This window comes from Neolamprologus brichardi, chromosome 11, assembly GCF_056152115.1.
Source record: "Neolamprologus brichardi isolate AB-2024 chromosome 11, ASM5615211v1, whole genome shotgun sequence".
Classification (NCBI taxonomy): Eukaryota; Metazoa; Chordata; class Actinopteri; order Cichliformes; family Cichlidae; genus Neolamprologus; species Neolamprologus brichardi.
In genome coordinates, this window is record NC_142114.1 from 24706501 (window position 1) to 24730929 (window position 24429).

The window sequence follows — 24429 nt, forward strand, 5'->3', positions numbered from 1 at the left end:
AAATGCCTCAGCACAGTTAGCCAACAGGAACCTCTATCAGGTTGTTGAAGAGGAAGCAAGGCTTCTCAAGTGATTATCCTTTTTATAATGGCTGCCAGCGACATCTGGTCTCCCTGCTGCCATCCACAGACTGCGTCTCTTCTTATAACCATGGATACTATGTGAGGATCATTTATTTATTCGTTAATGGGTCATCTTTATAATAAATGGGTCTTTTTTGAAAAAGGCTAAGGCAAATGCAGCGTATTTCTTATCACTACCCTTACACATGTTCACGATCTACATTCAAAACCTTCAACAATCAAACTGTTTATTTTTCCAGACGGTCTCTCACAAAGGGTGGCGTTTTAAATGGAGTTTTAAATCCCCCTTTTTCTGATATTCAATGAAACCTTTTTCAAAAATGCATCTTTTTGAAGTCTTGATGCTTTTTTTCATTAACCTCTCTAAACCTTCTGATGTAAATCTGTGTCTTTGAATGAAAGCTGTGATGAACCATCAACTGATTTCATACTTATGCTGTTTCACAGACCAAAGTAAACAAGCACAAATAGATCTTTTAGTATTTTAATCCACGTTGAGGCATCAGCTGAGAGTCCGACTAATGCTGAGTGCTCAAACATTCTTCAGGGTTAACATATTGGCACTACTATAAAGAGGGTGTCACTTAAGCTAGAAGCTTTGATCACATTTAATTTCTGCACATCAGCAATTTTTGCCTAACCCTACCCTAAAAATATAAATTAAAGGACAGAAGTGTAAGCCACTGCAGCACTTTAAAGCCTCGTGTGGGCTGCTAATCCCCGAAGAGCGAACTTGGAGATGGATCGGCACGTGACAGATCAACCATTGGAAAAATTATGAATGTGTGCTGGCAGGTTGTTTGTGAAATGGGCTTTCAATTCCGTGTACGTGATATGGGGGGGTTTCTCTGCTTAGAATAAATACTAATCCTTTAAACATCAGAGCACATGTGTGCATCAACGGACTGCACAGATGCACAGCAACCAGGCCATGTAAAGAGATTAGATGCCAGGAATCGTGAATGACTTTGTTTTTCTGCCAGCTTATGGTGAGATTCGTTGATAATTTACTCATGGGTATATGATGAAGATGCAGAAAGGAAAGCTTCAAAGCGAGGTGATGCTTTAAAAATAAAGCAAAAGTGTTCTGCAATTTATTTTATTTATTTTTTTATTGAATTTTATATGGATTTCAAATTTGTAAAAAGGGAATGAATAAATTAAGACAGTCAAAGTTTTCTAGAAGTTGACATAAGATGAAATATTTTTGTTTATATTTTATTATAAGCTTTTGGCAAAATGTAACTTCCCTTAAATCTTGCTGTTATCCTTGACATTTCTCATTATAATCGGCTCTTTTACCACTTAGTGTTGTTTATAAGCTCAAATGATGGCATTAGGAAATAAATGCATGCTCTTTTGTTCTTTGTTTTTGGATTAATGGTCCATACAGGTATAAAGCTGCCATTATTTATCAAACCTATCACCACATTGCCCCATGATGTGCAGTCTTTACTGAGTTATGCTTGTTGATGATGCTTTAAAATGCCAACCATTAACATGAAAAATTAGTCTAGAAGTGTCAAAACTGCAATTTCTTATTTCAAGGCAATGGGAATGCAATGTAGCCCTTCCCCATAGACTCTAATATCAGAGTGCCTAACTCTAGAGCACAAATTAAGCCTTACACAATAAACTGTTTGCCTGGTTGCTTTGAGTGACTGGTGGCTCTGGCAGCTAGTTACCTGCTTGTCGTGTTAAGTAATTGGAATCACTGACCCAATTAAAGTGCTCTTGTTCTTGAATTTTTATTGCAATAGTTAACTATTAATATGTCTTTTGCACACATCCAGTAAGTGGGTAGTGACAAAAACTCTTGTATTAGCAGAATTAGTTTGTTTTTGTGTGTGTGAAATGCACCATGTGGACAGTGGTAGTGACTTTCTAACCAATATCAGGTGAGCAAAGTTGGCTAAATCCATTCACCTGTCATGAAACAAAGTTGTGGATTTCATCAGTTTATACAATTTTACCTCAGCCACAGTAACTTCACAACAGTTTTATGAAGAACATTTTTTTAAGACATGGCCAAAAACCACCCCCAGGGAATCTACCCGTGATTCAGTGAATCGTGTAGTTCTACTGTGTGTTTTTGTCTGTTTTCTGTTGCTTGTTCTGTTTTCTTTTCCTCAGTGACTTTGCTGCCAAAACAACCCCTAGAGCTCCTCTAGGGTAATTCATCTAATTAACCTACTGAATACATGTTGGTCAGCTCAACCTCATTTTGCATTCTACACAAGTTCTTTGGGGACCTTTTTAACCTTGCTGATGATACAGGTTGTTACTACATATTTTTATTTGAACAGCAGAGGCAGTAGTTTATTCAAATTACGTGCTGATTGCATGTTGGTTCTTCTAACAACAGTGCTGAGTTTATCTTGATATAATTACGAAGCTACAAAAACAGGTCCAAAAACCATTTTAGAGTCTCTTCGTAAACTGTAGCAAACAGGAGCAATGTTTTCTACCAGAATAGATATTAAATAACAATTCTGGCATACGATCTGAGCTGAAATCAAAAAGTTGAAATTTGATCTGATTTATTTCATGGAAGAGAATATTTATTTTATACTCTGAAATGAACTCAGTCAAATGAGCTGACGAGAGGGCGTAACAGAGTTCAGATCAGAAATGATCAGATAAATGTGCTAAACTCAGTCATCAGTGAACCAGCATCACTACTGGCTGAGTGTGAGCTCTGTTTTATAAACTGTGAGATTTTTTTTTTTATCTATTGGTCATTTTGTTTCTAAATTTGGCAAATATCCATCTTGAATGTTGATACTAACAAAAAGGATTATCCTAGAAGAAATAGTGACAAATAACAATAGTAAAAGCTACTCAACAGTAAAAAATAATTGCTTTCCCCAGAAGGCAAGTTACTGAAATACAAATGAAACTGAAGGTCATCGTGGATATTATATCCTTAGGAGTAATATGGTATTAGCACAAAGCCCCAGTGGCTCCTGGCGGCTTTATTGCATCACATACTGTATGTGTCGCTCATTGCTGCACACATCCCTCTCAGTGCTGCTTTTGGAAGTACCTTATGAATTTACTTTGTTTGAACACTGAATTGACATTCAATGGAAAATGTCTCTCATGACATGCTCTCAGATACATATCAGCTGTGCCAGTGTGTCAGCTTTGCCTGAATTGGACATAAGCTATGATAAAAGAAATGGAACTTGAAAAAATATGAAATTTATAATTTTGGTATATATGATTATATGACCACTTTACGATGTTAAATTTACTGTAAATTCTGACAGGAGGCGCAAGAAGCCACCAGGTGGCACTAATTTGTTCCCACTATTACTTTGCTATTATCTTTCAGTGTGTTGCATGAGCCATACAGATTGTGCTGAAACATATCGGCTTCTTTCATTTGCAACATGTAATACGGGAAATTTGATTTAACACTCTTCTGATCAGAAGAATCACACTCATCTCTGTTCTTGGTGACATAAAAAGCCTTATTTACATTAAAAAAAAGAAACAAAAATGGAGACTTTTATAGCAGGAAGCTTTCATACAGTCACAAGTAGCGAAACATGCAGACCAACAGCTTTAATATTTACTAATTTACTAATTGAGGAATTCTAAAAACGTAAGCATGAAAAGATTTTATTTTGTGACCAAAAGCAGTTGTCACGGCTGGTGGGGTGAGCCGTGTGGTGTGGAGGAAACGGAGGACCCAAAATGCAGACAGCCGATTTGATGATAAGAGTGAGGGTTTAATTTACAGTGTACAAATAACAGAACTGAGGGCAGGACAGAACATAAACCTAAACTGGGTGAGCTAAATAACAACCGGATCATACAAATGGGGTGGGAGGCAGCGAGACACAGACGAGGAACAGACACCATGAAACACAGACGAGCCGACAATGAACACAGACCGACACCCACTATATATACACACACCAGGTAATCAGGAAATGGCACACAGGAGGGGACACAGCTGGAACTAATGGACATAACGAGACACAACCCTACAAAGTAAAACAGGAAACACACAGACTGTTTTACATAACAACACGAGGACATGAACAGAGCACCGAGGGAGACGCAGGTAGGGAAAATAAACACAACCAAACCCCAACCACCAATACAAAACAGAATAAACTAGAAAATACTAATAACAAACTCAAAGCGCTGGGTCACCGACCCAGGACCGTGACAGTACCCCCCCTCCAAGGGCTGGCTCCAGACAGCCCAAAACAAAAACAGACGACCAACCCAGGGCGGGCGGCGGGGGGCCCAGGACGGAGGGACCACAACCAAACAAAAAACAAGCTCCAGTGGGCCAAACAGATTGTCCAAAACACACCACACACTGGAGTTCCCAAACAGGGTCCCAAAACATAGTTCAGGAGGCCGGCCATGCACACGGCAGCGGCGGCGACGGGGAAACAGGTCAGGCGGCCGACCGTGCGGACGGCAACGGCGGCGACGGGGAAACAGGTCAGGCGGCCGACCGTGCGGACGGCAACGGCGGCGACGGGGAAACAGGTCAGGCGGCCGACCGTGCGGACGGCAACGGCGGCGACGGGGAAACAGGTCAGGCGGCCGACCGTGCGGACGGCAACGGCGGCGACGACACAAGTCCGGAGGCCGGCCGCGCGGAAGGTAGCGGCGGCCTGTGGGAGGTCGTCCATATAGATGATGACGCCCAACAAGCTGCCTGGCAGATGACCGCCGATGTCGAGGTGGCAGTTTGGGACCTGAAGGTGGCGTGGCCCCTGCAGCACCAGACGAGGCGGAAGCTGAGGCTGGACCAGGCGAGGCGGATGCAGAGGCTGGACCAGGCGAGGCGGATGCAGAGGCTGGACCAGGCGACGATGAAGCCGGAGCTGGACCAGGCGACGATGAAGCCGGAGCTGGACCAGGCGACGAAGAAGCCGGAGCTGGACCAGGCGACGAAGAAGCCGGAGCTGGACCAGGCGACGAAGAAGCCGGAGCTGGACCAGGCGACGAAGAAGCCGGAGCTGGACCAGGCGACGGCGTGGGTGAAGACACGGAGGCCGCAGCTGGCGAGGATGAAGGCACGGAGGCCGCAGCTGGCGAGGATGAAGGCACGGAGGCCGCAGCTGGCGAGGATGAAGGCACGGAGGCCGCAGCTGGCGAAGATGAAGGCACGGCTGCTGCCGGCGGTGTGGATGAAGCTGCTGTTGCTGCCGGCGGTGTGGATGGAGCTGCTATTGCTGCCGGCGGCGTGGATGGAGCGGCAGCCGGCGAGGATGATGAGGCTGCAGCTGGCGGCTGGACGGGCTCCTCGGGCCCTCCAGCTGACGAGGCAGGAAGCTGGCTGGGTTCTCCTGAACCTCCAGCTGACGAGTCTTGGGGCTGGACGGGCTCCTCGGGCCCTCCAGCGAACGAGTCTTGAGGCTGGACGGGCTCCTCGGGCCCTCCAGCGGACGGGACAGGAGGCTGGACGGGCTCCTCGGGCCCTCCAGCGGACGGGACAGGAGGCTGGACGGGCTCCTCGGGCCCTCCAGCGAGAACAGTCTCGGGACCAGCGGGCACAGGGGCCGCTGGCAGGCGCAGAACAGAACCAGCAGGCGCGGAGACCTCTGGCGGGCGCAGAACAGAACCAGCAGGCGCGGAGACCTCTGGCGGGCGCAGAACAGAACCAGCAGGCGCGGAGACCTCTGGCGGGCGCAGAACAGAACCAGCAGGCGCACGGGCCTCTGGCAGGAACAGATCAGAACCAGCAGGCGCACGGGCCTCTGGCAAACACAAAGCCGACTACGGCTGCACCGAGCATTGACTCAGCTCAGGCAGCGACAGCCGGGTGCAGTCCTCAGCTGGCTTCTTCACCTCCAGGGGTCCAGAGTCTGCTGGGGGCTGAAACCCAGCCTCTGGGGAGGCCCTGGAGTGCGTCTCAGTCTCAGAACTGGCCAGCTCTTGAGGAACGTTTGCAGGATTGTTTGGTGTGTCTCTCTGCAAAAAATACGTAATAGAAAAAGAGTCCAAAACGGGGGGCACAGACGCAGCCTCCCGTACAGAGGGAGTCGGTGAAGATGGCATAGATGACTGGGCTAGTGGGGATACCGGGGGCCGAGCTGAATGCTGCTGTGCAGCTAAACGAGCTTGCGGCTGTGCAGCTAAACGAGCTTGCGGCTGTGCAGCTAAACGAGCTTGCGGCTGTGCAGCTAAACGAGCTTGGGACAGCTGAGCAGGAGAATGAACAGGCAACCAGCAGTTCTCCTTGTCATCTGCTGCACAAAACACAGCCCCTGAATAAACCGTCCCACAGTCCAAAACAGAAAAAGGGTCCTTCTCACTCACCACAGCCTGCAGTGCTATAGTCCTAATATCCAGCTGTGGGGTGACGCGCCGACGGCGCGATCGTCGCCTCCTCCCTGCGGACGACTCCGGCGGGCCGGGCAATACCTCCGGCGGGCCGGGCAAAACCTCCGGCGGGCCGGGCAAAACCTCCGGCGGGCCGGGCAAAACCTCCGGCGGGCCGGGCAAAACCTCCGGCGGGCCGGGCAAAACCTCCGGCGGGAGAAGCTGACGTGGCTGTTCCGGGGCGGCCGTAGTCCGCTGCTGCTGGACAAAGTCTGTGGATTCCCGAGCTTGCACCACCTCCCGGGCTTTATGCAGGTTGCGAATTAAGACCGAAAGTCCCTTGAACCGGCAGAGGTAGGTTCAAGGGACTTTTGTCATGACCTGACAAAAGTCCCACCACCTTCGCACTTGCGTTGGTGGTGTGGGTTACCCAGTCCATCAGGCGTTGGATGCGTGCGAGGTCGCTCTCCCCAGACAAAGCTGCTGGGTCCATGTTTGGTCGGCTCGTACTGTCACGGCTGGCGGGGTGAGCCGTGTGGTGTGGAGGAAACGGAGGACCCAAAATGCAGACAGCCGATTTGATGATAAGAGTGAGGGTTTAATTTACAGTGTACAAATAACAGAACTGAGGGCAGGACAGAACATAAACCTAAACTGGGTGAGCTAAATAACAACCGGATCATACAAATGGGGTGGGAGGCGGCGGGAGGCAGCGAGACACAGACGAGGAACAGACACCATGAAACACAGACGAGCCGACAACGAACACAGACCGACACCCACTATAAATACACACACCAGGTAATCAGGAAATGGCACACAGGAGGGGACACAGCTGGAACTAATGGACATAACGAGACACAACCCTACAAAGTAAAACAGGAAAAACACAGACTGTTTTACATAACAACACGAGGACATGAACAGAGCACCGAGGGAGACGCAGGTAGGGAAAATAAACACAACCAAACCCCAACCACCAATACAAAACAGAATAAACTAGAAAATACTAATAACAAACTCAAAGCGCTGGGTCACCGACCCAGGACCGTGACAGCAGTAACTTCCTGAAGCCTTGTCTTCACTCTAGCTACTGAAAATCCATCAGAAACAAATTTTCAGAAATACCTTAGACAAATTTGACAATTCTAGAAGAATACTATCAGTAACACAAAGATGCACCTGGCTTCAGGCAACTACTCTTATTTCTAGACAGAATTATACAGCAAAACTGAATGGCAGCTTTCAGGTCATGACAAACGTTTCCTCTTCATTTTTAATGTAAAACACAGACACTCGTATTTTCATAGAGAAATCAGGACATGCATGGCTCAGACAACAACAACTCAGTATACACGTAATGGGGTTTTTCCCCCTGCTATAAACAATTTGAGCTTGGAATGAAAAAAGACAACACTATCTAATCTGTTGGAATCAAAACAAGCCTTTAAAACCTCTTTGGTGTCTGCGGCACTAATCTCTGAACTGGTCAATGAAAAGTGCACACAGTTCAGATGAGAATTTAAAGCCTCTTGGGCTTTCTCACTAGATTGCCAGGGGAAAAGAGTTTGAATGAAGCCTGATTTTCTATGGTGCTCAAATGCAATGGATTTCAACAAATAACAGCATTCGGGGCACATAATCTGTCCTCTGAGAGCTGTATACATGCATATAGAAAATGAGATGTCACTCAGCTTATTCTGCAGTACCTAAACACTGTGATGTAAGGCTATTTCTTGCTATTACAGAGCCAGTTCAGTTTTTGCAATGACAAAACCCAACCCTATCCCGTGATGGGGTGAGTCAAGATCATATGACTTGCAGAGGATTCTGGGAGGTAAGCTGTTTCCAGTTTTGCGGTGGGTTGTGAGTATGTGCTGAGATGGGAAACAGATGTGACCTAATAGGAGGAGAAAAAAACGGAAGACAAGAGGAATTTACTGCTGAGCTGGGCCTCAGAGTACTTTTCACTGTTCAAAACAAAGAGTCAGGCTAGAACCAAAAATGGCTGCCAAGTGGTCACATGAGAAAAAGTCATAAATGCAGAAAAGCATTCTCAGCATCAGCCCCATGTGGAGATATTAATAGATTGTTTTAGCACTCAAGAAGAAAAAACAGAGCTATACGGACTGCTAGGTAACCATTTTAGTAAGGAATACCTGTATAAATCAATCTACTCAAACACATACATTTACACACAGGTCATGACCTGCTGTATGATGGTATGCTCCCTGATGCTAAGATGGGGGTTGAGTGCTGCATGGTGGATCAATCAAAATACCGCCCGTTCATGAATCTCATTACCTAAAGTGCCAAAGAGGAACCTTTGGAAGAAAGAGTCTTACAAAGGCTTAAGATGCACTCTCCAGCCTGGTGAAATCCAGTGAGCAGATGTTTCATCAGTTAAAATATGGATCAGTTAGATAGTGAGCTGTCAGTGATGAAAGCCATTGCCTAGAGCTGCTTGCCTGCACTGCACTTAACATACTAGAGATCTTAACACAACAGGAATCTTAGCACAGCACCCAAGATTGTTCTTGACCTTGAGGAGAACTGAAGCAGCAAAGGAGAGAGCGATAGCTGCATTCGTGCACTGTATGATACCGTCTCCGATTGCATATTGATTTTTTTCATAAAGCCTTTGAAATTGTAAATCGTCGGATTCTGCTGAACAAACTCTGCTCATTTAAATTTTTGCCTTTTGATATTCATGGTTTCCCTCTAACTAAACTGTCCCAGTGGGTTAAAATCAGTCATGTAATATCTTTTTTAAACCTTAGGAGTCCCACAAGGCAGGATTCTGGATCATTTGCTTTTTGTCTAATACATGGTGGTGTCATGTATTCAAAACTTGCTTTTGCAATGACCTATTTTCATAAGTGGTTAGAATAATATCACTTGATAATTAATTCAAACAAAACAGAATACAACTCTGAACCTACTCATGAAAAAAGATGATAAACATCGCAGAAATTTACAAAAATCTTGGAGAATTCATTTATTTAAACCAAAAGTCATATTTCAAATATATCAAGAAAGATCAAAATATAAAAGTATATCACAATCAGGCCAAATAATGTAAAAAATGTGCACTGTGGACTTGCAATCCACTATCAGCAGCTTTTAGCTAGATATCTAACAATGACATGTAACTTTAACAAGAGTAATAACAATAGTAATAACAAGGTAATTCATGTCTATTTTTTTAATTGTCCCACCTTGTTTTGCCATTTAGTATATTTTTGTGTATTTGTAGTGGCTTAATTGTGGCTTCATCTACCGCTATCAATAAAATTAGTTCTACAGGCCTAACTCGCCATCAGGTTTGATATTTTCATCTCAGAGTGGCAAATGGAATTACGGGGAACTTCATTTACTTCCAGTATTCAATGAGTTTACATTAGATTTTAATACTATTGAGTTTAAGGTGTTTTAGTTAGATATTGATGGAAAAATCATTGTCATTGTCCATCTTATAAATGGATTCATGGCCATTCGTAGTTTTTTTAGCACCTGAAGATATCCCTCAGTAATGCAATGGCAAGATAAATTATGGGGAGCAAAATCCACACTCGTGGTTCAACATACAAATTGTTTCATTTCAGCATCACATCAAGCTCAAGCTAACATGAGACAACAGGAGTCTGATTTAAACAACTCAAACCGGTATCTTAATTTCCTTTGTTTCCTTGCAGTGCTGCAGGAAAGCATAATACATGCTTGTCTGATTTACTTCAAATTGCTGAAACTTCATGCTGTGCTGGATCAATGTTTTGTATAGAGCAAGGACATGCATAAAATAGCCACTACTGATGAGGGAATTAAGGAACCAATAAAGATTTAAATTTACATAAATACAAGACAAGGTAGTCCTGTCATTTATTGTTCATAGCTCTGCACCACAATGTCATGTTAGCATCTTAAAGTTTCACTGCCTGCAAAACCTTGGCATGTTTCAAGTTCAAGGTGGCATAAATATATATTTGTCCAGATCACAAAAACATGATAGGCTGATATGTAATGATATGCATGAATAACCATTGACGTATTATAAATAATTCTGTATGAAGAGACTGCACTTGTAATAGCAGTTGTGATAATGTTAGTGCTGGCGGTTGTGTTAGCAAGGCCTCTCCATTGAACAATGTCTTATAGTTCATGGAGACATGATTATACGTCTGATTAACTTGCAGCAACATGGACATGTATCACTGGACATCTCAGCTGCACGGGATGCTCCTATATTTAATTCACTGTCTAGATATGTGCTAGACAACAGTATGAGTATAGGAGTCATAAGACACATTCATGTATATACACGCATGACTAACAGCAAGAGGAAGTACCACCAAACAGACAGAAATTGGAGCAAATACAAATATGACAAAGACCTATTTGGATTCTGCTGTCGGAATTTTTTTTAGAAAGCTGCCACTCATGATCAAGTTTCACATGCTGTGTTCTTGTATAATTAATCTAAAATCTAAAATAAGCACGTTTGGTTTTTATTCTTCAAGTAGAGAAATTGTTTTTCCAGTTACACACATGAACATAAAAAATATATATGGTAGCCTTAATAGCCTTTCCACACCAAGTGTAAGACTGTTCTGAGAAAATGTTCTGCTGAGAAAAATTTCAGCATAACAAGAAACAAGAAATTGCACTGGAAGAGTCTCTGGAAATCTTTAGCCGACAGGCCTGAAAAAAAACTTTGCAAATATTTTGACTTATCATGTTGGTTTGGTTCCAGTAATATTCATAATGACCACACTAAATGCTAAATAAATAATAGCAGTACTAAATGTGCAGTGCAGGAGATGACATGTTTTCTTGTAACAGCCGCTGCTGGTGCCCACCGTCAAATTATTTTTAGTGCAAACTGAGTAACCCAGTTTATTGACTGACAACTATTACATTATACACACTTGTACCACACTGTTTTTTTCCATGTGCCTTTTTTTGCTGCATCCTTCCTTCCTTCCTTCCTTCCTTTTGGAATAAAAATATCTTTGCTTAATAATTAATCACTCAGAGACCCATCCATTCATCTATGTTAACCTAGCATTCTTCTTCTTCTTGATTTAGGGTAAACTTAAAAGCAGACTAAAAGGTCACTTTGATTCTTGAACAAAATACAAAGCATGGTCATGTATATAAATCAATGTTCTGCTATAAAAGATCATCAGTGTTAGACTTGTAAAGAAAGGCCAAGTTCCAGGTCTTTTTTTTTTTTCAAAGCACCTTTGTTGTTTTTCAAGCAGTGACCCAGACTGCAGCAGTGCAACAATCTCTGTGGAGTTTTCAGACATGCCTCTGTAACCTGACACCTGACATCATCCGGTTTATTCAGTGAAACCAGATGTAATTTCCCTCCATGTTAGAAGAAAACTCCTCCCCAGGCCTGGAGCTCCCATTGTACTTCCTCAAAATTCCGCCGATATAAACTTGCCCACTGACCTACTTCAGCAGCAGAGGAAGACCAAGTCAGAAGAATTCCCTGAGCTTTTTGACTTTTGGACTTCAGGTAAGTTTGTTTACTGCTGATCTCCTAACACTCCTAACACACAAAATCTGTTTTGCTCTTTTGTGCGTGTTGTAACTTTATTGTTTTAAACTTTAAATCAGTTTGAAAGAACTGCTGCTTTCTGATATTTTAGTATTTAAGTAAAAACAACTCAGCTGAACTGAACTTAGACATGGCTCTTACTTAATTACATGATTTTCAAGACCTTGAAAGAGATTTTTCCATAAATGTTGGTTCAAATATATGCATAGCTTTTCTGCAGCTAAGAAAGTAATCAGTCTTAAAAAAGATTAGGATTACAGAACAATTTTGACCCAACTGCACATTAATAGAGTCATTCTTGGAAGAGGAAGGCAGGGAGACGTAACATTTACTGGCAGCCAGTTTGAGTTCTGGAAAGTTTGACATACCAATGCAAAAACACACACACACACACACATCTGGGAATGTGAAAAAAGTCATGAATGCTAATGTTTTATGCAAAATATAAATTTATTTTAAAAACATAAGCTACCACAGGGAGAAGTCTTGTGACTCATGCACAGCATTGTGCACATATGCTGAATTACTGGTATGTATCATGGGATTGCTCTATTTAAAACATAGATTTTCACCCAAAGGTGAAGCCATGCTGTGTATAATCCATGAGTGTAGGAAGCAGGAATCAAAAAGAAAAAGAAAACAAAACAAAAGGAAATATTGTTTTCTGCTCTTAGTTAAGAGAAACTCCAAGGTCAGCGACCTTTACTGGAAACAAAGCCCACAAATGCAGATTAGAAGCACAATGTATTAAAATACAAGATGGACTCAGAAAGGCAGAGAAAAAAATTCACACTGCCTGGACTTAAAAACCCACAGTTAAAATGTTTGAATCACTGATGAGAGCGAGAGTGAAAACATTTTCTCAGTGGAGTTCAGTTGTGTTTGAGACTTCATCCTTTAGCTGTCATTCACGTTTGCTGTCTAACTATATCCAGCATTGTCCGGTCTGACCCTGAAAACAAAAGTGAAATTTGTTGAAAATCACATAAGAATTATCCTGAGAGTTTCCTGTCTCAAACCAAAACATGGAATAGGGGTTTGTTTCACAAGAAGTGAAACTTAGCATTTTTTTTTGTCACTGTGGCATGATTGAGATAATGAAACCAACCACATGATAGTAAACCCCTGCAGAAACACAATGCTCTAACTGGATTATAGGAAAGCATATATAGATATAGATAGATAGATATATTAGCTTTTATCCTTACGACATTCGAGTGCAGACAAGAAGGTTATAAATGAAGAAGTGACCTGATTCAAACCTGAGCTTCTCCAGGAAGTTCATATGGTAAACTGTTTCTGAATGGGAATTTTGACTGTAGCTCCTCTCTTGGACACCCATAAATGGGCCTTAAGAGATTATGATAACATTGTGATATTTAATATGCGTATACATACCCTAATTATAATGTTGTGACACTTTTGCCTTAAAACATGAGCTTTTAGTCCTTAATATGAAAACTCTATGTAAAAAATAAAACTTAGTTAATAAAAAAAATTCTGGGTTTGGTATAAATAAAAACATGAAGGTGTTTTTTGTTCTTTTAGGATGTTGCCACTTGTGTGTGTGCTGTTGCTGGCTACCTCTGCGCTGGGTCGTTTTGATGAATCCTCTTTGGATGCCCAGTGGGAAGAGTGGAAGAGCACACAAAGGAAAGAATACAATGGCTTGGTGAGTGTGTGTTGCTATTGTTTTAGAGTTAAAATCAATGATCAAATTAAGAGATAGAAATAGCACAAAGAAAACTTAAATATAAGGTAGGAAATATAAAGATTTTGTTTTTAAAAAGCAGATGCTTCTCAGATGTTTGGTTTTTAAATCTGATTTTCCTGAAAGAGGACTTCTACAAATAAAACACTAAATCTGAAAACAAAACTGAGAGCAGTATTGGTAAAGCCTTTGGTGAATACATTAATTCTAAAATGAAATAATGAAATAAAAAAATATGCACATTTGCAATTGAACATTAGCCATTTTATATGCTTTCCCATCAAATGTGCATATCACAGTTTCAAAACATAATTGGTTTTTCTTATCTGATGCAACTTGCTCCTTTAAAAGGAATAGACATGACTGCACAATGCTATGTTTGAAAAACCTCATCCAGTCTCAGCAACATGTAGTTATTTATAATTTACATAGTTGAATACATTTGCGTACACATGTGGCAAAGACTCATATTTTATTTATACACAGCATGTTCCACATCTTAGCCCAAGACAGGCTTCTGTAAGTCTGCAGGCTAAGCTGCCCTTTTTAAGGAAGCTCCACCAATTTCAGTGATTTTGGCAGAAACGCTAACAGCAGTTTCTGCCAAAATCACAGTTTCTGCCAAAATCACTGATTTTGGCAGAAACTGTGATTTTGGCAGGTAAAGCCAGAGAGTCACAGAAGGAAGCATCACCAACATTAACAGGGAAGCATGTCAAATATTCTTCCTCAGTCACACTTTGTTTTATATGATCGAATCAGTTGTGTTTAAACTGTTGGTAATTTTACCTCCTTACTTGATGGCAGCACTGGTTGATCTTCTTCTTTGTTTTGGCTGAAAATTAAACAGACAGAAGCTAAACTGAAACAGGACATGCAATTTACTGTCAGTCCAACCTTCTCATCCATAACCAGAAGATGTTTGAATCCTCCTTTAAAATGACTTTAAAGTTTTTGTTTTTTTGTTTAGTATAATTCAACACTTTTCAGTTTAAAAGACTAATTCAACAGCTATGGGTATTTAAATTATTATTTAATGATCTTGTGAAACAAGAGCAGAAAAAAAATCCTAGCATATTTTGTAATTTAGTTTTATCATTAGCTTTTTATGTGCCATATCACCAGAGCCAGAAATTTCTAACAGAGGAAAGTCCTCAAACTCCTCTTTCTCGGTTTCTCTGCGGCAAAAAATTCCCTATACTCTGTTTCTCTTCCTGGCTGTGAAGAAGGGGCTGTTTGCAGTTTGCTCTTAAACCATAGCGGACTGTGATTTACTCCATGAATGCTCACTGAGCATCTGTTATCCCTCTGCTCTTCACCTCAAGCTAGAGGTCAGCACTCCACAGCTGGGGCATGTGTGTGTGTGTTCATGTCTAGTTTTCATGAGTGTGTATAGTTACATGTGCTTTGATTCATAAACTGAATATGTGCATATAGTTTTTATAACACGTGTTTCTGTAGTGTGCAGAAAAGACATCTCTCTCTCCCCCTCATGGTGATTTTAATCAGTATTTATGCACAGGGGAGCTTTTCAACCTTCTTTGAATTGGCATCACTGATCTAATATAATCAAAGTCACCTTACCATATTTACATTTTCCATTACTGGAATGAATATCAAGATGGAAATAATGCTTATAGTTATGCTAATCATTGGTGAGATTACATAGACTACTAAGTAGAGCATATTTGATTTTCTCAATACCAAACACTTGGCTCTATCTCACTTCCATATTATAATATTACTCTTTCGTGGATGACACATAGTGGTGGAATTTGAATAAAGGACAAACTAATGTTTTAACCCACATATGTATAATCTGTAGGGAAGATTGTTGTGTGAATGTGCACTGGTTTAATTGACCTAATTAATGAAATGGGGCTGTAACACAGACGAGCTTTTTTTTTAATCTGCTAATTATAATGCAAATTTGTCCTGTTTGCCTAGATTAGTTTCTTTCAGCTGTCAGGTGTTCGTGCATGAGTGTGGAAACAAGGAAAGCAAACTTTAAGACTGGAAAAAGTGTTTCTTTTATTTTTTTTTATACATTATGACCGCCTTTTGAAAACCATTCACACCAGTTCAAAAGTGAGGCTGCATCATCATCCTAGAAAGTAATATGTTGTTCATATTAGGAGGGTCACTGTTGTTTCTAATAATAATGGAAGCAACGAAATGATAATGACTTCTTTATAACATCTGCTATAACATTTATTTGTGATACTTTTAAAGCTTCTAAAAATGTGGATTGTTTTGCAAGTGTAAGACAGGGAGCTCTTTTTTTAACTTAAGTACAGTGACATGTACTTTTGTTCCCCTCAGGGTGAGGAGGGGATCCGCAGGGCCATTTGGGAGAAGAATATGCGCATGATTGAGGCTCACAACGAGGAGGCCGCGCTGGGCATTCACTCCTTTGAGATGGGGATGAACCATCTGGGAGACATGGTGAGTACAATCTTGTCAAATACCAGATAACTTTTTATTCCATGAAGTGCATCATAATTAATGACACTGGTTTAGACTTTGTCTAAAACCTGACAAAAAGAAGAGTCAGTGGACATACCATAGCTCACACTGCTTGTCCCAGAAGCCTGTTTCTGAAAAACCCGACGCTCTTATTGGTTGTGGATCGACATGCAGTCTGGCACGTCTCTGTCCTAATCACGACTCCATGTTCACTTTTTTTACATCTTGTTTTTGACATGTATGTGATCCCAGCACATTACATCTCTATAAGACCATCTGTCCATCATGTCACTTGCAGTGTGTAACACACCAATAGATTTGAATATACTCAAGTACTAAATATTTTGTTTCTTCTGGTACATCTTTCATGTATGACGCTAGACACAATCAAATCCACCTTTTTGAGAAACTGGAACAGCAAATATTTTGCTTGTTTGAGTAAGGTCTGGGTAATTTTGACAGTAAATAATAGCTCCTGCATGTCACATTCATGTTTTCTTCAGCAGTTTTGGCTTTATGCAGCTGCAGTTTGTCATCTCTGCTTTTTTTATTCACTAATGCATGCTGCAGCCGCTTGATGTGAAGCTGGGTTTGGTGTCCTTAAATCAGCCGGTGTCAGTGACATGCCAGTGTGGGTCGTGACTGATGGTGGCTTTTTTTCATCAACACGGAGAGGCTTTAAAAGGCTGCTCCAGAAATGAAGCACAACATGGCAGGGTTCAAGCTCATTTATTAGTGATAGGACAAGTATGCGCATCTGAATACTTGACAAATGGCCAATTTCATGTTTATGAAATAACAGGTGGTGGGAAATGAAGGATGCTTTTCCATTTTGATTGAAAGCACTTAAATTAAATAAATGAAATTAACAGATGGCCTGTATTTCTTCCATTAATGATCTTTCTACTTTTAGACTCAGCTGTAATAAAAGCCCCAGGAAATCCAGACAATAATAAAGTGGGGATTTTTTTTTATTTTATTTAGCAAAAAGTTCCATTGTGGCAGCCAGTAAAAAGTACAAATGTATCACAAATTTGAATTCCCTTTGACCTCTTTATATCCCTCTCTCCTTTACTCCTTTGCCTGCAGTGTCTTGAAGTCTGCAGTTTGTCATATGCACATTTGAAAATCTTTTTGTATTCCAGCCCCCCCCCCCCCCCCCCGGCACTCTGGTTCTTGTTCAAGAACACTTTCTCTCATTCAATTATTCAAAAATCCCATTGCCTGGATGTTATGACCTATGACCCCGACTACAACTTTGTTCAAATGTTCATTCAGTAACATCCCTACGATGTAAAACACCATTTATAATACGTTAACTGTGTTTCTGTTCATGCAGACCTCAGAGGAGGTGGCTGAGAAGATGACTGGCCTGCAAATCCCGGTGAACCAGGAGCGCAGTTTCACACTGGCTATGGATGACATGCCCTCCAAAATTCCCAAATCTGTTGACTACCGCAAGAAGGGCATGGTGACTCCAGTTAAGAACCAGGTGAGAACTGAATAATATTCGACTAGTTTCTGTCAGTGTGGATTAATATCATCAGCTGAAATGTTGTTGTTTGGTATCATTAGCTGCTTATGTTGGTTTTCTGAAAGCAGCTCTTTAACTGTTAAAGTGCGGCTTTAACTGACCAAGTGAGCATAAAAAAACATGTGTGGCTGCTGCCTTTAATAAAGAAAGAAATAGGCACTTAACAAAAAAAAGCATGAATCAGAAATGTGTGAATAAATAGATTCAGTGCAAGTGTTTTAGAGATAGCATTCAAATGAAATGTGTCAGTCAACACACAATTGATAGCAGCAGAAGGGCACAGCTTGTGTAATGGAAACATTTAACGTGATCAAGTACAGCGTAGCATATCGCAACACGGGGCAAACCAAACAGGACAGAGGACAGAGACAATCTGCTCTGTCACAGTTCTTGGAAATCAAATCTGAAACAGCAGGTTTCTTGCTGGAGGAAGTTTTTGTAGATTTTAGCAGAGTAATCTACAGTTAGGATTCCTGTGGGCTCTGGCATGTGATTGTTTGTCTAAAAGTTTGTGGAGAACTAAGAAAAAGTTCCCAGGCTATTTTCAGGAAAAGTGTTAAGAGTGAAACTCAAAACCTCCGTGATTTCTGTGGGGAACTGTTACTGTTGAAGGCAGAGGCAAGAATAATGACATCAACTGGGATTTCAGTTACACATTTTATGCTGTGTTCAGCGAGTCAAAATACATGTTTATGAAACCATCTGAAATCAGAGATGAATAGTTTTAAAAGGTTTTATGTCAGTGTAGGTGAACACCTTTATATTCATCTCTAGTTTAAATGAAAACATTCAGCAGCCTGTTGCCTTGACAAGACTGAATGTAATTCACAATTTGTGAAGATGTTTTTTACTGTAACCTCGAAAAAAGAAAAAGGATTGAGAAAAATACTTGAAAAAAAGCTTGAATCTTTGCAGCGTTTATTTAAACATTTATTAAAGACGTAACCAGTCCCACTTAATGCTCAGATCCACACTAAAAGTAACAGGCTGTTCTCATGGTTAATTGACTTTGGTAACAAAGGCCTTCATCATTAGATGTAATTGGTCGTTAAGAGCAAATTAAACAACCATTTATGTAAACAACATTCATCTAATGGAAGTGGTGAATATACTTGTAGGAAATTGTTTGCAATGTTCAACAGTTTCTTTATTCTGATAACAAATTATCATAGAAATCATTGTTATATGAGTGTCAAAAATAGGTAACTGTGATAAATAATATAAATTAGTAAAACATAAATTTGAGGGATTGTATGTTACGTTGTCTCCCCCTGGCGGATGTATTTGAACACACAGCCATAAACAGGTTTTTTTTTTGTTTAGCCGCTTTGGTTCCTTTGGTTCATGAATTATGCAGCAGACTGGTTGCAGTCTCTGCATACTAACAGCTCTGCTGCTTCATCCTGAGCTCCTTTTATGATGACTGAATTCTGTTTCTGATGTTTTCTTCATTTCAGGCAAATTTCTGTTATCGCAGAGCTCAAAGCCACAAAAAACATTCAGCGATCTGATTTCAGATTTACAACGTTTTTAATTGGGGCATCTCTAAGCAACAGAGTGAGGTGGAGCATTAGAGGTGTGAAGACTCAGATATTTCAAAATGAAGGCCAAAAAAAGATAATACTAAGCTATTAATTGTTCTTCTGAATAGGGAATAAGATTGAAATGGGTCCTTCTAATTCTAGACACACTTTAAAGCCAAATGTATGTGGACATGTGAGCGTTTCAGAGCTATAAGCATTAATCTAGTTTATTACATCACGCACTCATCCAGGGAGGTTGTTCATAACATGCAGGAAAGGGATCTGTTCCTATTCAGGCACAGAAGCATTAGTTACACCCAACACATGTTAACAAGAATAACCTTTTAATTTAAATTCAACATAAACGTTCATCTATATTACAGCAAGTCCCTATTTCCTGGGTGAAAGCCAAACACGATGGCGGTGTCAGTGATTCATTAGCGCTGGATGTGTCAGTCCAGACCTGTAAAAAAGACCATTTCTCACTGTGTGTCATTAACACTGTTTCAACATTACTGAACACCACAAACTGCCCAGCAGCTGATTCTATTTACAACCCAAATTCACAGCAGTTACAGAATTTCGATCAGCAAACAGAAATGGCTTTCTTTCTTTGTCAATGCGGTCACAGTCTGCCTCCCAGTGGACAGACAGGAGAAGACACAGCATTTACTGTGATGTTGATTTAATCTGTTTAAATGATTCTCTTTTATATGATAAATATGGTTTAAATATGCTGTTATTTCTTGATGACTAATTATTTTATGGAAAAAAAACAGGCTCTCTGCAAGTGGTTTGCTTAAACAATAATGCCTATCAGAACAGCTGGGTATTTATTTCCTCACAATGTGCACATTTATTCCTGTTTCCTACCAACTCTGGTCTGGTCTGGGTTTCTTACATTTCTGCTGATTATAGCTTCCATGTCGGCTTAGTTTCCTCTTACTGTTGTCAGCCACAGTCCAGTCACAGTGGTATGTACATATCAAACTAAACCTCTTACTCACCAGTCTTTCTTTGACCCCTGACAGGGCTCCTGTGGCTCCTGCTGGGCCTTTAGCTCTGCCGGGGCCCTTGAGGGGCAGTTGGCCAAGCAGACCGGGCAGCTTGTTGACCTCAGTCCTCAGAACCTGGTGGACTGTGTTACAGAGAACTACGGCTGTGGAGGAGGCTACATGACCAATGCCTTCCAGTATGTGAATGAAAATGGAGGTATTGACTCTGAAGCGGCCTACCCATATGTTGGACAGGTGAGCAACCCACTCTGCCAAACACACAACTAAACTTGAAGTAGCTTATTAATCAGAGCCTTTCAATTCATTTCATGTACTGAGTGCCACATTCTCTATAAACTAAGCACTTATATTTTAATATCACTGGGTGCTTGAACACATAAAGGCAAGATGGTCCAAAGCAGTCAAGCGGTTTTTTTTTAAAGTAATAAACGAGTATAATTTAGTTGGTGTTTGTTGTTTTTTAAATGAGTGATTGCCCCACCTCTTCCAGTACTTAAGATGAGCTAGAAGTTGTTCTGGTAAGGCACTCTTACAAAGAAGCTTTGCACAAAAAGTCTTTTAACCTAGTTGTTATAAATAATACCCAGTAATCAGCTGTTAGCTGCAGATGCATATTGAAACTAAAATGGTGAAGAGGTTCTCACTTGGCTGTGAGGGAGTCACGTTTGTCCCCTTCACACGCTTCACCAACAACACGCAACGAGGAAGAAAATATTTCATTTTGACAGTAAAGTAGCTGCAAACATCTTACCAGAGGGAGGTGATTCAGCAGAAATGATGAAGAGGAAACTCCCCCACAGAGTGAGCATAGTTTCCTCTTTAGTCATTTGGTATTATGAGAAGGAAGTACATCTGCTCGTTAATGAAAAAATTCTGCTGTCTCTCTATTGTTTGGCTAGTTGGAATTGCACCAAACACATCATGTGATATAACATGTGACAGAAGAGTCACAAGGTACTAAAACCTTGCATAGCAAGTATTTTGACTATTGATTTTATACAGCAATTATTAACTTTCTTTTATTGTCGGTTAATTAGTAATAACCATTGGATTAAAATTCGATATTCTACCTAAATATGATTGCACTGTGAGGTAAGGACATGAAAAGTAGCATCTTAAATATCAAGAATTGACACTTTAAAAATCAGCAACAAATGGTTTTAACATTTTCTCCTCCTTTTTCTTGCCTGCAGGATCAGACCTGCCGCTACAATGCATCAGGCATGGCAGCCCAGTGCAAAGGCTACAAGGAGATCCCAGTGGGTAATGAGCGCGCGCTGGCTGTTGCACTCTACAAAGTTGGTCCAGTGTCTGTGGGCATCGATGCACAACAGAGCAGCTTCCAGTTTTACAAGCATGGTCAGTGAACTTCTCATATGTCTGGTCAAATGAAATTGTTATCTGCACCTACTTCTTATAAGAGAAGGAAAGTGTGTGGAATAAAATCCTAGAATTTATAAGGGCCTGTTTAGTCAGGATTTCTTGATTAAGTATGAATTAAATCACCTAAACATGGAGTTCACACCTTTATTTTTGAGCAATAAACTTTAAATTAGGCAGCAGTAAAAATAAGTCATAATGGTGTGAAAAAGCTAGTAAAACAATTAAACATAACACATCAACAACTTTCTGGTTATATTCAACATTAAAAAGTGTGCGAGGTACATAGTTTATGCACTGTTCACTAATGCAGTTCACTCTTTGTTTCTGTGTTGTGAACCCAGGTGTTTACTACGATCCCAACTGTAACAAAGATGACGTCAATCATGCCGTACTGGCAGTAGGCTATGGAGTGAACACCAAGGGGAAGAAGTACTGGATTGTCAAGAACAGGTGGGACATGTCACTTGTCTGAATGGCATCAGGTGGCTCAAATGTCCACTAAAATTAAGTGTTGGTTGGTTGTTGTTTTCATGTCATCTGTCAAAATGATAAGCTGAAATGCTGTTTGACTCCTGGCGATATTTCATTGTCTCCGTCGTTCCATCTTGACTCCATCTTTTGTCTTTTCTTCACAGCTGGGGTGAGGAATGGGGCAACAAGGGATACATCCTGATGGCACGTAACCGTGGCAACCTCTGCGGCATCACCAACCTTGCTAGCTACCCCATCTTGTGAAGAGATTAGGGAAAATGAACGGGCTTTGCTTAGACTACTATAAGACGAATATACACTTGGAAATGTTCAGAGTAAATGTTCATTTCAACACATCTGCAACCACTACAGTACAATATGTTTGTTTACAGTCTTTTCTAACAGGAAATGGAATTTGGAGTTACCGAACAGGTTCACTGAAAACAGGCATTAAATATTTTGAGTCTTACACTTAAAAAGGGTTTAAAAAACACTTTTAAATCCTGGAGTTATCTCATGCCTGCAGACCTCTGCTGTGCTCTGGTTAATAAAGAAACACATACAGTTTATTGTAACTTCAGAGCATGCCATTGGTTGAATAAACCTAAGCCAGAGCACAGGCTTGTTTTATGCTGAAGTCACAAGTTAAATCTACATATCTACATGGCACAACATACTTTTTCTTTTTACAGTATTTGACTGGTAGTCAGTGATAGTTTCAGTCCCTACTTTTACTTGCTTTCTGTGTGAAAAAAGACAGGAAACATTGCTGTGCAATGGGAGCTACTCCTTTCCTGCTGGTAGTGTGAGTTCCTATAAATCTATAAAACTATTTTCTCTTGTGATCACAAGGACTTGTCGTTCTGTTCTGCACTTTTCCAATGATTACATTGTAAACAGATGTTTTCTATGAAATTGAATAAACAGTTCGTTTTGAATTTGAATGCCTCATTTGGAATTATTTTATGTCAACACACAAAAATCTGAATCAGAATCAGAATCAGAATACTTTATTGATCCCTAGGGGAAATTATTTTTCGTTACAGTGCTCCATTATAAACAAACATTAACAAAGACAGACCCTCAGCCTGCTCCCCCAGCATGCAACAGCATAGAGGATCGCACTGGCCACAACAGACTCATAGAAAATCCTGAGCATTTTCTGGCAGATGTTTTTAGCCCAGTCCAGTTTATTGTCAATGTGTACTCCAAGGTATTTATAGTCCTCCACAATGTCAACACTGACCCCCTGGATTGAAACAGGGGTCAAGTGTTTCCTGGTCTTCTTCTTCTCCACTATCAATTCCATTAAAGTCCACTAAAAATACAAACAAATATGGAAATAAGTAATGTAAAGATCAGGATATGCACTCAAAATGCTTTCCAATGGGTCTACACCATGTGGGCACTAAAGTAAGTCAGATGAAAGGCTTTAACTGTACAATAACTTAATGATACACCAAAACACCATAAACTATAATCATATGATATACTCAAACCCTGTGTGTTACATTTCCAGATTTTCTAAACAGGTAGGATAATAATGGCAGCTTACACTGAAATCATGTCCTTTCCTTCTCTCACCCTAACAGTCGCAGCAGATGGTTGCCCCTCCCTGAGCCTGGTTCTGCTGGAGGTTTCTTCCTGTTAATAGGCAGTTTTTCCTTCCTACTGTCGCCAACGTGCTTGCTCATAGGGGGTCATATGATTGTTGGGTTTTTCTCTGTATGTATTATTGTAGGATCTACCTTACAATATAAAGCACCTTAAGGCGACTGTCGTTGTTATTTGGCGCTATATATATAAAATTGAATTCAATTAAATCATGTCATTTTTCAACACTGTTGTAATGGAAGCCAGGGCTTCATTTGGTTTCTTTGTGTCTGCATGAAAGAAACACAGTAACACAAATAGTTACAGTTACAGTTCATACATTCACTATGCACCGTATTGGGTGCACAATTGGTTGGATTCTCTTTTGCTTTTAGAACTTAAAAGGCTGTGGCACTTGCTCAACAGTACAAAGGGGAAACATCTCCCACACCATTGTAAGACCACTAGGCTGAACCGTTGATAGAAGGCAGATGAAATCTATTTTCTTCATGTTGTTTAAGTCAAATTCTGACCCGACCATCTGAATGAGGCAGCAGAAACTGAGACCCATCACATCGAACAATATTTTTCCAATCTTCTATGATCCATTGGTAGTGATATTATGTGAACTGTAGCCTCAGTTTCCTTTTCCACTAGTACTCCACTGTGGTCCTGTGCTGTTTTAACTGTGTTACGACTGCTGTCGTAACTTTATCTAAAATACAAATCTCAGTGTGCAGGTGCTTCTCCTTAATTGGTGGATCCAGAGGACGGACCATACGGATT

The 24429-nt window shown here is 40.8% G+C and overlaps 1 protein-coding gene across 1 annotated transcript; it reads left to right on the top strand.

Annotated features, from left to right (window-relative positions):
• Positions 1–11770: 11770 nt before the first annotated feature.
• Positions 11771–22994, top strand: ctsk (cathepsin K). The gene is made up of 8 exons (XM_087848410.1): positions 11771–11904; positions 13495–13618; positions 15980–16102; positions 17463–17615; positions 20212–20430; positions 21390–21555; positions 21921–22029; positions 22215–22994. The coding sequence occupies exons 2-8, from the start codon at positions 13496–13498 to the stop codon at positions 22312–22314; spliced, it is 993 nt and encodes a 330-aa protein (XP_087704536.1). The 5' UTR covers positions 11771–11904; position 13495; the 3' UTR covers positions 22315–22994.
• The last annotated feature ends 1435 nt before the right edge of the window (positions 22995–24429 follow it).